Below are 12,773 nucleotides of genomic sequence, written 5' to 3'. Positions count from 1 at the left end.
TTGGAAACACAGCTGTGATGGATTAGGGGGATTAAAAAGGGGGCTGTGGAAATCACAGGGAAAAGGGGGGGACGACTTCTATGTCATTGCTTTTGCAATATTTACATTACTTTCTAGGAAAGGCTGCTGGAAGCTGGAGTTGGCAATTTCCTCGTGCCTAATGAGTCCTGGCTTGGACTGCCTCTCCGGGTGCCTGGGCTGCGTGCTCAGGCTGGTTGCAGTCTTGGCCTGATCTTTCATGCCCTTTGGGGAACGGATTCATCACCCTAAAGCTCACACAGCACAGCCATGGGTTTTCTGCACCCTGGCTCCTCATGGGGCTCTACTTTGGCACCTCCAAGGCCAGCATCCCTACAAGATGCTGCTCTATTTCGGGCAACCTGCCACCCACTTTTGAGCTTGCAACGTTAAGGAAAGGAACAAACATAACATTCAAACCCTCGGACAACACAACACGTGAGTTTCATTGCGCAGATCCAGGCAGCCACCTTGAGTCTCAAATAAATACTTTACAGCTTTTTTCCCCCCCTACAAAACAGAATATTCCAGTGTCACTAAATAAATATCCATTATAAATAGTCTTTTGTATTCCTCTTGGAGCGAGTCGCGGCAGGTTTGCTTGGAAGCCTGAGGTTCTGTTGGATGAAGCTCCTCTCTCGCACGTGTAGGGCGAGCAGCTGCTCAGGCGTTCAGTGATGTGCCAGGGCTGGGGGGACACTGCTGGGGCTTGCCTGCCCACAGCTCTGTGCTGCCCACACTTCTTGGCCTTGCTACAGGCAGGAAAGACCTAACAGAAGAGAGGTTGTTGGGGTTTTTCCTTCTTCTAAATGTATGGATATTTAAAGTGGAGGGGGTAAAGGTCCTGGCTATTTGTGTTACCAAATAGGTCCTTGTGTCTCTCTGTGCAAGAGACTGAAGTTTTCCCCTCATAACCCTCCCCAGTAGTCTCCAGCTTGGACCTAGAGGCATGATGCCCATTGAAGACATGTATTGCATCTCCTCCCACTGCTTTCTCTCCTCCAAACCCTCCATCAGATGCCAGGGTGCACCCTCTGGGCATAGCCCACGAGGAGGATGAGGTGCCTTCAGCATAAAACTGGGCTGAGTTTTCTGAAACGATGCCACCTCTCTTGTCTTACCCCCACCTCCAGCTTGCATCCTTCATCCCCTGCGTCGGGGCAACCAGCAGCAGCTCAGCCCCTGCTGCACTGCAGCACCCTCGGCTTTCCTCAGAGAGACATCCTCTTCCTCTAGCACCCCATTTTGTCCGAGATGTGTCCTTGAAGCTGCTTCCTTCACAAGCTGCTCTAGCCAGGCAAGGGGGAGGTTATTTTAGGAGATGCAAAAGAAGGGTGCGAGGGTACGGCCACTGCTTGCACAACTGTTTTGCACATAAATGTAGTAACAGAGCAATGCTTAACTCACAGCATGCCTTGTCGTTGAGAAAGTGGACAATCTGTAGTTGTCGTCACCGTTGGGTACCTACGGGCCTGGCTCAACACCTTCAGGTTTCCCCTTCCCAAAATGCTGCCATCCAGCTGGCTGGCTGGGGGCTATTCCCTTTGTCCCTCTCCAATGCAGGTGCAGCCTGGGCTGTGCAGCATGCATCCTGCGCTGGGGTGGCTGAGCAGAGCTGGGTCCTGGCGTCGAGCCCTGTCACTGGTGGAGGTGAGCCCAGCAGCACCCTGGGGAAAGGCAAACCTACCCAGCATGGCCACGCTGGGTTTCTCTCTGGGTCACGTAGGCAGCGGTGGAGGAGGCAGACAAGAAGGAGGAGGGAAGTGAGGGGGACCAAGACCCCCATTGCGATGACGATGGCAGGTGCCACACTGCTATCCCGGCTATCCAGACCTGTGGGGAAAGCAGCCGGTACTCAGTTTGTGCATGAAGATAATAAAAACCCCAGACCCATTTCAGACATCCCTTGCCCAGTCCCTGGAGTGGGACAGGGTGGATAGGGGCACTTGGAGCCAATGCCAGCATGCACACAAGTGGCACTGCCAACAGACCTGTCCTTGGGGTCTAATGCTGTGGTTGGGTGTGCATCACCCAGCCCTCTGAGCTACCCAAAGCCAACACATGTGGATGGTGTGTCCGTATCCTACATGATAAGGAAACCCTGTGAGTCCTTAGCAGAGGCAGGGAGGCTGAGGCGCAGAGGGGACCTAATGGGCAGTAAGACATTGTATGCCATCACCCAGGGTGCCTGCATAGTCCCTGGCACCTCTTCTATCCCTCCCAAGGACCTCTGAGGAGTTTCCTGCTCTAACCCAGGAGGTGTTCAGCGGTTCCCTCCCCACTCCAGAGCAGGAGCAGGATTACACACTGACCCTGCACCAGGCTGTCCGTGGGCAGAACCAGGGTCACGTTTAGAGAGGGGTGCTGGATCTCGCAGGTGATGGGGTACTCCTGGAAGATTTTGGAGTAGGTGTGGGTGAAATTGCTGATGACAGCCACGGTCTGGTTGCCAAGCTGGACGTGGTACTCCCTCGGTTTCTGCTGCAGGATGTTGGGAAGATGCCAGGTGATTTTGGGAGCTGGTTTTCCTGTTGCTGAGCAGCTCATCCCCACCACTTTCTCGGCATCCTCAGCTTTGTCTGGGCTGGGCATAAGCTTCGCCTCCACTTTGGGTTCCGAGATGGCTGTAAAACACAGTGCGACAAAATCCGCTACTTTCTCCTCACATTTGAGCAAAGAGCAAATGTTTTACCATTATCTTGGTGGCCAACCTTGATATCTGATCTTACCTCTCCCTCCCCATAACTCTGGCTGTGACAAACATGAAAGTGATCAGGCAGCGGTCTGGAAACGAATCGTGGAATCATAGAATAGTTATTGTTGGAAAGGACCTTAAGGTCATCCAGTTCCAACCCCCGTGCCATGGGCAGGGACACCTCACACTAAACCATGGCACCCAAGGCTCTGTCCAACCTGGCCTTCAACACCACCAGGGATGGAGCATTCACAACCTCCCTGGGCAACCCATTCCAGTGCCCCAACACCCTCACAGTAAAGAACTTCTTCCTTATATCCAGTCTAAGAGCTCGGAGAAAACAAAGGAGAAGAGGGTAGAAGCATCTGTATTTCAGTTCTGTTATTCAGTTCAACTGTTACACAGTTCAATACAGCAGCATCCCAACATCCCAACTGGCAAGTGGTGATTATGGGTGAATAAAAAGCAACAGGTAGTGAAACCATAAAACCACACGTCCTCCTCCCCCTGCAAGGGCTAAGCTGCTTAAATGAGCCAAAGTTCTTGTCCTTTTGCCTTAAATGTACCTGCAGGGTTAGCTTTACTGCTGTTTCAGATGTAGAGGCTCGTGGGAAAAAGCATCTATTTATGTAAGACAGTAACAGTGAAGTTGTATGTGGTTACACCACAGGATTTCAACTGTGAAGGTTTTGTGCTTGTTCAACTCTCTTCCCTCTAGTGTTGTGTTTTGGGGGCATCATGGTACCTCTTAAAACCTTCATTAAAGATCATTTGTTCTGAGCTCCATCTCACCCTGGAAGATTTGTTGATGCTGCTACATTTAGTCTTAGCAAGAAAGATGAGCTATAGGCGTCATTCATTCTTACTCCCATGAAGCCTGCTTGCTGATCCCCATCTATACCAATTGTATTTGCAAGGACTAAAGAAAGGGAGGAGTACAGGAAGCTGTTTTCAAAATGGGTAGAACTTGAGGGGAGATCTGAACACATAAGGACACCTCCATCCAAGGACATGAGGACACCAATCTAATCCAAGCCCCTGCTCAAAGCTGTTTTCTTAGTTTGCTCAGGCCAAGCTCTATAAAGGCATGTAGCTCCATTTGGGAGAGCAATCCACAGGTTTCTGTATGGAAGCTCACCAGCCTGCCTTCTACTTCAGTGCATGTGCTGACAAGTGAGGGGTCCAAACCGAGCTACTTCTAAGTCCCTGGTTTTGAGAGTGTTAGGGGGTTTACCATTTAACTGCAGTGGTGATTCTAGTTTTATTCAATTCTGAGTTACTATGAATGCCCTCTGTATAAAAAAGTCTCTATCACTATACCTAGTAGTACTCCATATTGCTATTTACATAGCAAAGTAACAATGGTGAATGCAAATCACCATTTTTGTTAACATATCGCTATCATTTAGTGATCCTGCTTTTGAACAAGCAAAATAAATCTGTTTATTCTTCTTAAGGAAAAGTGATATTATTTTCTTTGGGAAGGTCAATTAAGACCTGCAGATGGATGAATAGACACCAAATGATCCTTTGAAAGGAGGAAAAAGCTTGTGCCACATGCATAATGGCATCTATAACATCCTGATACAATTCCAAATGCAACCTCACACGGTTATCTGAATCCTCCAAGCCATAAGTAGCAGAGGGTGAAAGCAAGATGTTGTATACCATCAATTTTGCTCTTTTTCCCCCACTTTTTTATGTCTAGACCTTATTTATTTACTATGGTTGTGCCAGCCTAAGGAAAAAAAGTAGGTATTTCTCCTTTTTTGCATCACCCATAGACAGAAACTCAAACCCCTTCAGAGCTGATGGAACTCACTAGTGTTGCTCTGGGAGCAACAAGAAAAGCACGTAGGGGGATTTCAGCTGGAACTTCTCAAAATCTCCCATGTATTAAAAGGCAAGTGTCACAAACACTTTATGTTTTGATTAATAAATGACCTCTGAACTTCTTCTTTCGCTCACAAGACACATAAAAATAACATATCCACAGCAGTAACTTCAAAGGTTAGCCTGCAGTATCCAAAACCTGCAAAGGAAAGCTGTCAAAGATGTTCCCAGAAGGGATTGTCCAGTGTCAGAAACAGATGCACTCCACATCTGCTCTTCTCCTGACTAAGCAGTCCTTTCTCTTTTCACACCGGACCCCAAGGAATGGTAATCATGTGAATATAGATCATGTTGGGTTGAGCTTCCCCTTAGTGCCTGTAACAGATGCACAGTCAAAACCTGGAAGTGCCTGATCTGCGGTAATGTCCCGCTATGCTCTTGGTTAGCATGTGCCCACTGTTGGTGCTCGATGCATACACTTTAACTTCTTCTTTTGCCTTTCATCAAGATATATACTTCTGGTGAACAAGTACCCACAAGAGATGTGCAAGTGCTTGCTTTAGCAGCTCTTGCAGAGCAGCAATGCAGATGTTCCTAAATTCAAGCTGTGGCAGTGTTCCCAAGTGTTTGGAAAAGGGACTTGTTAGTGAAGTACATCAGCTTTGACTTTCTGTAATGACCTTATTTAATGAAAGGGGGACTGTCGGGCTATGATGTGTTTTTTACCTTAATGGCTTGACAGTGGTCTTGGAGGGACTGACAAAAAAGTGTAGGAATTATATGCCTTGCGATGACAGGCAGCCTTTTCCAGCTCTGAGTACTCACCAGCAGCACTGTGCCGCACCTTCCCTGTCTAAAGTATAGCAATGGCATTTCTTTGCTGTGCTCAAGACTTCCAGGTGAATGGTGCATACAGTGAAGGCGGAAAGTCTCTGAAGACAGCCCAGCAAATCCCCCAGGGAATTTTGTCTTTCCCATTCTCATGAGGCACGTCACCCTCTCCATGCCCACTCGAGCCCTGAACTGGGTTTCGTTATCATTCTCTTGGGTGATGAAGGTTGGCAGAACATTTCCGAAGCAAAACAGAGGGGAAAGAGGAACAGACTGCTCAAAAGAGACCCTCCAAGCACACTCGAAACTCTTCTGGTCCAAAAAGGGGTTTGTTACAGGGTAGGAGATTTCTGCTTTCTCTTCAGTTTGCTGTTTTCAGCCAGGCAGGTCTGAGGTTCCTCCACTCATACCTGCTTCTTTTCTCAGTGTTGTATCCAGTTCTTACGCTGTTTCGCTTCCTCTTGTCAGGCAGCGATGGTGCTCATCCCTTTTGCGAAGGCTGCTGTAATCAGGCAATTACCAGCTTGTAAACTCCCTGGTTGTCCCCTCTTGAGGGCAAAGACATGGCAGCATTTCGTTTCCAGCTGCTGACTCTGGCTTGCTCATCTCACCCCGAATCCCTGAGTCTTGGGAGATTCCTGCTGCCTTCACACTCTGTCCCTGGGAGTCATAGAATCATAGCAAGCCTCTGCCACAAAAGTCCTCCAGGCTTGCTCAGACAAGTGGTTCCCATCATTATAAGCTGGGGAATAAGGGAGTAAGACTGTGGCTTTTAAGTAGGGTCACATAAAACAGCTACAAGGAAATACATCATATGTGAACCAAAATCTGTCACAGTGCTGAAAACTGGTTTTATCCATGATGACTTCCCAGGACATGTTTGCTAAAGCACATTTCACAGAGGCCTCCATGACCCCCATGAGCCAACCCCTGGCACTGGTCCATAGCCCACGCTGGTGAAGCAGGAGCAGTGACCTCCCTGCCCACAAGAGAAGTAAAACCCTTCTCAGTTGATGTGCTTTCATATGGGGTGCTCATGGGAGTGCGCATGGCAGCAGAAGAACACCTGATTTTAAAAGCAGTGCTCTGCTACAGGACGAATCATAGTCACAAGGCTGGTGATTTGGGCAAATATTTCTCCCCCTTGGGTAAAAATACCCAAACTAAACACAACAAATTAGCTCTATGTCTAGATTTACATGACAAACAAACATGGGATCCCTCTGCAAGGCACTGCCATGTTTTCTTGTAATTTATAACCAGTGTTTACCCTCTGAATGACTTGATTCAGAGCTGGTTGTCTTTAGGAACACCTTCCAATTCATATCTGAAATATTGAGTTAATATTTCTCCTGATTTCTCTTTTCTGCTCTTGGAGCTTTCCCAATAGGCAGGGAAAAGAACTTTTGTTCCAGACTTGGTTCTCCCTTGTATTGCCCTCCGCTTTCTTTCCTTATTGCTTAAGGCATCTTTTACCTATAAGCCAGGGGCATCTTTGTCCCCACACAGGACTCCTGGCACGTGGGTATGTGTGTGGACATATATGTCTGTGTCTTTGTCAGCAGAAGGTACTAGGGATAAACAGAATACTCTGCAGGGGTCATACCACCAGCAGCAGGTCCCAGACGCTGATATTTCCCACGTGGGAATTGATCTTTGGCCAGCATCCCCACAGCAGATTCACAGATGAGAAAGTCAGGAGCCCACAGGGTGCCCTCAGGGCATGGTCAATGTCTCAGCTTTCTCACTGGCAGAAAACCAAGACCCTTCCTTGAAAGATAAAAAGCTTTTCAGTCTTGTTAAATTTGAGCTCATCTATTCGTTTCTATTTCAGCTCGTACTTTCTACTTGACAGCATCCTATGCAGGTGACAAATGTTGCCACCTTGATTCATGAGTTGTTTTCTCTCCCTTCTTGAAGCTAACTGATGCTGACCTGCACAAGATATTCATGTAGCAAAGCCCATGAGCTGCACTGTATTTCAGCCTTTTTGATGTGTTGCCTGCCTTTCCTGAGCCCAGCCTAACTACTGTCATTTTTACTATGGTTTTGAAGCTATACTCTGCAAATGCCTCTCTGCCTTTTAAATACATTGAATTATTTTAAGACCCAAGGCAGAGTAAGAACAGAAAGTGCCTGATTTCCAGGCTTAGGAGGTGAGAGAAGCAGTGAAAGGAAGTCGAGGAGCATGGGGTTGATTGTTGTGGCAGGCCAGCTGCCAGCGCAGCACATAGCCAGCAAAACTTGGAGGAAGTCATGGGGTACACATCAGCTTTTGGATCTCCCTGTTGTTGGTTTAAAGGGGAAGAAAAACCTGTTTGAGCAGTTGGTTTCCCCAGGGAGGTAAAACCAGGCAGGAAGCTGAGCCACCTTTCTCACTGCAATTTAGCAGTGACTAGCAGTCAGGGAAGGCTTTTTTGGTCAGGGAAAACAACTTGCCCATCTTATGACAGCCCATGAGCAATTATGACACCTTACCGTAAACCTTGAGACACGTCCTGCCGGTGAGAGCCCCGGAGGGGAACGTGTTGAAGATGCACTTGTAGCATCCTTCGTCTTGGAGGGTAACTCCATGCAGTGAGATGGCCGAGGCTCGTAACTCTCTGTGGGCAAAGCTCACGTGGCCGACGTAGCCCTTCGCTATCTTTTGGCCGTTCATCATGCTGTAAGTCGCTATGTTGTCTTCAGCCCCGTCCGTCTCCTTCTGCCAGGTCACCTGCAGCACATCTTCTTTCGTGACTGACTGGCATGCAAATGTAACGTTCCCTCCTGCCTGAACGGATTGGACCTTTCTGTGCATCACCTGCACAGAGCCTGGGGGAGAAGGAGGTTTCTTACCACCATTCTGCAATCCACCTCAGCAGAGGCCCCCCGCAACCCCTTGTCTTCACTCCTGAGCAGAGCAGCTCTGGGCAGTCTCTCTGCCCCTTCATCCAGGGAATAATATGAAAAAGCAGCTCAAAATAGGTGCCTTGAGAGCTTTGCTGGACCCAACACCTCTCGCACAAAGCATCTCTCCAGCCTGATACTTGTGCTGCAGAGAGCACTATGAGAAAGGCGGCACTGATGTTGGAAGGAACTGATTTCTATCTGCTAGGATTGTTATCCCACTGGCAAGTGTGGAGGTGTTCCCTAAACATTCAGCTGTGCCTATGACCAAACAGCCATCGGTGCATCACTGCTCTCTGAGCACCCCTGTGGCACAGACAGAAGCAAATTGGTAAAGCTGCTAAAAACTACTATGTGCATCACTATACATTGTGCATCCACTCTTGTTAGAGACTGATGAGAGAACGGAAAGGCAGCAGGAAAAAGCAAGGCAGGGGGGACCACAGGCAAGCTGCCTGTCTCAGGCTTCAGGCGGTGCAGCTGGGAAGCAGCTGAGACATTGTTAAAGGCCCACAGACAGAATTCATAGCATGAACACTGTGATATTAAAGATCTCCAGGGAAGAAAAGAAACCATCAGTCTCCTCTGACAGATCACAAACACATGCGGAAAAACTGGTAAAGGGAGAAGCAGGCAAAACGGATGCTCCCAGGTTTGACAGTTCAGCTGTGGCCATGGGTAGACAGAGCTCTGCTAGAGACCAAGAAGCCAGCTCTGAAGCTGTGCTGGTCATATTACTTGTCAGAGCTCAGTAGTGCCATAGGCAGAACACAATCCATGACCATGGGAGCTAGTCTGAAACAAACTCAGGCTTTTCTACAGGATTTTTAATGACAGAAAAACCAAACAAAGTAACACACATAGGCTTTTAGTGACCTGAGCAGATACCTACAAGCACCATGTTCACCACTACAAGTACTTCTGTCTTGACTAAAACAAAGCAGTGCCATACTCTGACCCAAATCGCAGCAACAACAGGAGATGAAATCGAACTCCAGTCATATGGGTCATTAGGGACATCTGGACACTTGCCTCACTTATGATTTGCTAATTGCAATAAATTCATAAATTTGCCTGCAGCTTATATGTGCAATGGTGGTAAATTAATTAGAGGATGCCACCAGGGCAGTGACATGCCTGACGCATCATGCACGCGGTGCGGTCCCTGCAGTGCCCTGTCACCACTGGGCTTGCCTCAGGGGATGCGAGGTGGGGACCGCAGCACTTGGCTGCAGCAGGCTGGCAGGGCCACCGAGGTCCCTAATGCTGTTACAGTAAAAAGACAGACAGACAGACACGGAGTTACCTGATGCAAAGGCCCAGATGCAGGAGAAGAGCAGAGGAGCGACCATCATCTTCACTGCGTTCTCAGCGAGACGAGAGAGTGAGTGACCTATTGAGCACAGCTTCCTCTTTTTTTTATACACTTTGCTCTTACTCTTGGGACATTCCCCTTCCCTGCACGTACGGTAAAAGGCACCTCATGAAAACCTCCTGCCCCACCGGCACTCAGCTGAATAAGAAAACTTCCAGAGGACATGACAACAAATGACAGAGCCAGAAACCAAAGATTTCCCAGCTGGGCTGCAGACAGGAAGGAGTAATGGGTTACAAAGCTGGGTTTTTCACAAATGCCTTTTCCATAAGGTTAGGTTTTTGCAAGTGCCTAAATACAAGCTCAGGTTTCTAAGCTGGATGAGTACCCAGCATCTGTGGGGCAGCTGAGCTCAGGGAAAGGAGCTGTGGTCAAGAGTCACGCTGCTATGAGTGGTACAAATGTCCCCATCAGATGGCCCAGTTAAGGGTCTGCACCCCATCTATAGATCAGTGGAGACCCTGGAGCTGATGATGCTGCTGTAACACAACTCTCTTTCCAGGTAAGGAGAGCAGAGCAAGCCAAGCACCCAACCCAGGATATAGGTCATATGTTGCTCCAGGGAAGAATCAGAGCCTCTCCCTGAGGTTTTCCCCGTCTCTGCAGGTCCCTCGGGTAGACAGTGCTGCAGTCCTAGAAGCACACCCTTTCCTCGCCACCCTCATCTGAGATGGCAGAAAGTTAGCTCGCACAGCAACCCTGAATCATTGGTTTTGTGCCTTTTTGCCTTGTCATTTTTACACCGGGGTTTCTCTTCCCTGCCGGCTGTGATCACATTGCTGAAACCAACAAAACCCTCATCCTGCGGGTTGCTTATGCACCACACAGCGGGGCAACTAGCCTGCGAGACCTTGTTTGCTAATCAAAAATACATTGGTAAAGAACGTTTCATGTTCCTGATTTACGGCTAGGATTTCCTTACGTGTATTTTCTTGTAGTAGAATTGCCACAAAGATTACTCCTGAATCATGCAAATAGGTTGGGGAAAGCCAACGGGCCCAAATCACCACATAATAAAAACAGTCTCAGTGATGCTTACACATACACAGTTAATTTTCTCCTCCCAAGTGGCAATTAATTAATTAATATGAAAATAGAAACATCTTAAGTATCAGTATTCCCTTAAAGAAACAATTTGGGTGTGCTTTTGAGTAGGTTCGAGTCATTTCTTCACAGTACTGTCTTTTCCCTTTGCGGTATCACATCTCGTTTCCCTTTCCTTGTGTTATTTTCATAGTCTCATTTTCCTGTAAGTTTTCCAGAAGGACATTTTGGCCTGACCCAAATGTGAAATCAATGTGGGGTTTGCCAGACCGTTTTAAAGCTATTGAGCAGCTCAAGTATCTATCTCCAAAGGCTCTGGACCAAATCAGAAGGAAAAATGCCAGCCTTGAAATGGAGATTCACAGGCAAACATTTGATTATCAGCCTCTCAGATCTTCCAAAACTGAGAATAGATAAATAAGAATATTGCCAGGAGGTTTTTCCCCAAGCTTGCAGATGCTGCTGCTGAAATCCTCATGGCTAAACTTCACCACTTAGTGATCACAAAAGGAACTGCACTCGATTTAAAGACCCATGCAAGCCCGGTTGGTGTCTTTGTTCATGGAAAACGTTCTTGTCAGCTTTAAACATTTTATTTTCTGCCAGAAACACTCTAATCTTCCAAAAATCCTTCCAAACAACCTGGGTTGAAAACCTGGGTGCTGCTACGACAAAGACCTTCTAATAAAGAGCAAACCTCCAGTCTTAGCAACATCCAAGCAAAGGACAGAGACGGCAATTGCAGCTGTAAAAACGTCTTGACTTTACATTGTTTCCAGCATCCCTACCTGGTGATAAAGAACCACGTATGCTGCCTGCTCCTTCCAGGCTCTGCCTCTCCCCTGGCAGCTCCTGATGCCACAGGGAACCCGGGCATGCAGGGGCCTCCTTCTGAGCCCATGTGCTTGGGCACTTGCATGTGTATCTGACTGCTGCAGCATCCCTTTCTGACATCCCCCTTCCTCTAGGGACTAGCCAACATCAGCATTTGATTCATTGCTTGAAATGTGAGGTGCACCCATTAACCCCACCACTTACTTCAATTTTGTGAGCGTATCTTTAAAGGTATTTATTCAGATAGTTCCCAATCTGCTCATCTTTGCATAGACTTTAGGTGGATTAAAGCCCTCCTCCTTGCTCCTCAGTCAGATCTCATGCTCTCCCACTTCAGCTGCATGGCAACTTCATTTATGAGGGTAGCACACCATGACTAAGCTTCAGGCACTTTCCAAAGCCAGTGAAAGCATTGGGATAAATTAGGCACAAGACAGTTATGAAACCACTGCTTGAAAAACCCAGTGATTCACATCGTCCCCTTCCCTTCTGCTGCACTAGGATGGTGTCTCTAGCTCCCAGTAAATCAGAAAAGGACATACAAGACTTAGTTGTACAGTCACTAAGTGACAACATTTCCACACAGCCCAAGTGACTAATGATATCAATATAGTAGAACTTCTGGAAGACACTGGCAATCAATAGACAGCACTAAGACCCAATTGTAGTATAAAACATTGTTTTATCAACCATCAACCTAAACCATTCTTTTTTCAACTATCCAAACCAGGATGAACAACTGGGTAGGTGCCTACCTTGTCAGCAGGATTCAGTGCCACCTCTCAAGGCATTGCCTGTAAAGAGAACGAAACAGGTGGAAATGGTTTCATCCACTGCTAAATTGTAGTGACTTTTGGAGTTAGGTCCATCAGAACTAGTAGTAGGTACCACTATAAGGAAGCAGCTTGTCGAATGCAATTGAGCAGGCTTGGCACTTTATAACATGCTCATAAATAATGCCTGCGTATTGCAAATCCCTCTGCATCTTGGCTGGAGTTGGAGAGCTGCAGTACACTGAGGTAAAGATGGCACACGTACCTACTGACATACGCTGCAGCCCATATCGCTGCACCAGGGCTGGCTGCAGCAGGAGCTGCAGTCAGGAGCAGAGGGATGCTGCAGGACCAGGAGGTGCTCATTTGTGCACAAGTTTTAGATCAGAGGGCACAAGGGCAGTTTGCATGCAGCCACGGCTGTTTGTCCTTGGTCATGCTTCACTCAGAGGTATTTGATGTGTGATCTCTTCCTAAGTTC

At 47.6% G+C, this 12,773-nt stretch overlaps 1 protein-coding gene across 2 annotated transcripts; it reads right to left on the bottom strand.

Annotated features, from left to right (window-relative positions):
- Positions 1 to 92: 92 nt before the first annotated feature.
- LOC134166373 (OX-2 membrane glycoprotein-like) lies at positions 93 to 9,665 on the bottom strand. Of its 2 annotated transcripts, XM_062623969.1 has the most exons (5): positions 9,573 to 9,665; positions 7,856 to 8,191; positions 2,331 to 2,642; positions 1,706 to 1,851; positions 93 to 787 (listed from the first exon to the last, which is right to left on the bottom strand). In XM_062623969.1, the coding sequence occupies exons 1-5, from the start codon at positions 9,619 to 9,621 to the stop codon at positions 497 to 499; spliced, it is 1,134 nt and encodes a 377-aa protein (XP_062479953.1). In that variant the 5' UTR covers positions 9,622 to 9,665; the 3' UTR covers positions 93 to 496. The 2 variants fall into 2 exon arrangements, with proteins under 2 accessions (XP_062479953.1, XP_062479954.1); XM_062623970.1 differs by having other exon boundaries at positions 554 to 1,851.
- Between the last annotated feature and the right edge of the window lie 3,108 nt (positions 9,666 to 12,773).

The sequence above is a fragment of the Pezoporus occidentalis genome, unplaced genomic scaffold (genome assembly GCF_034315485.1).
Source record: "Pezoporus occidentalis ecotype Australia unplaced genomic scaffold, CSIRO_AGI_Poc_V1 ctg26, whole genome shotgun sequence".
Taxonomy (NCBI): domain Eukaryota; kingdom Metazoa; phylum Chordata; class Aves; order Psittaciformes; family Psittacidae; genus Pezoporus; species Pezoporus occidentalis.
The sequence above is the reverse complement of the archived record's forward strand: the minus strand, read 5'-3'. Positions and strand labels throughout refer to the sequence as shown.

Bases quoted from the DNA above. Each gene is read 5' to 3' on its own strand.
- LOC134166373 (XM_062623969.1), bottom strand. From the start codon at position 9,621: ATGATGGTCGCTCCTCTGCTCTTCTCCTGCATCTGGGCCTTTGCATCA. The intron at 8,192-9,572 runs GTAACTCCGTGT...CTTCTCCCCCAG, and splicing joins CATCTGGGCCTTTGCATCAG to GCTCTGTGCAGGTGATGCAC. The intron at 1,852-2,330 runs GTCAGTGTGTAA...CTTTCCCCACAG, and splicing joins CACGGACAGCCTGGTGCAGG to GTCTGGATAGCCGGGATAGC.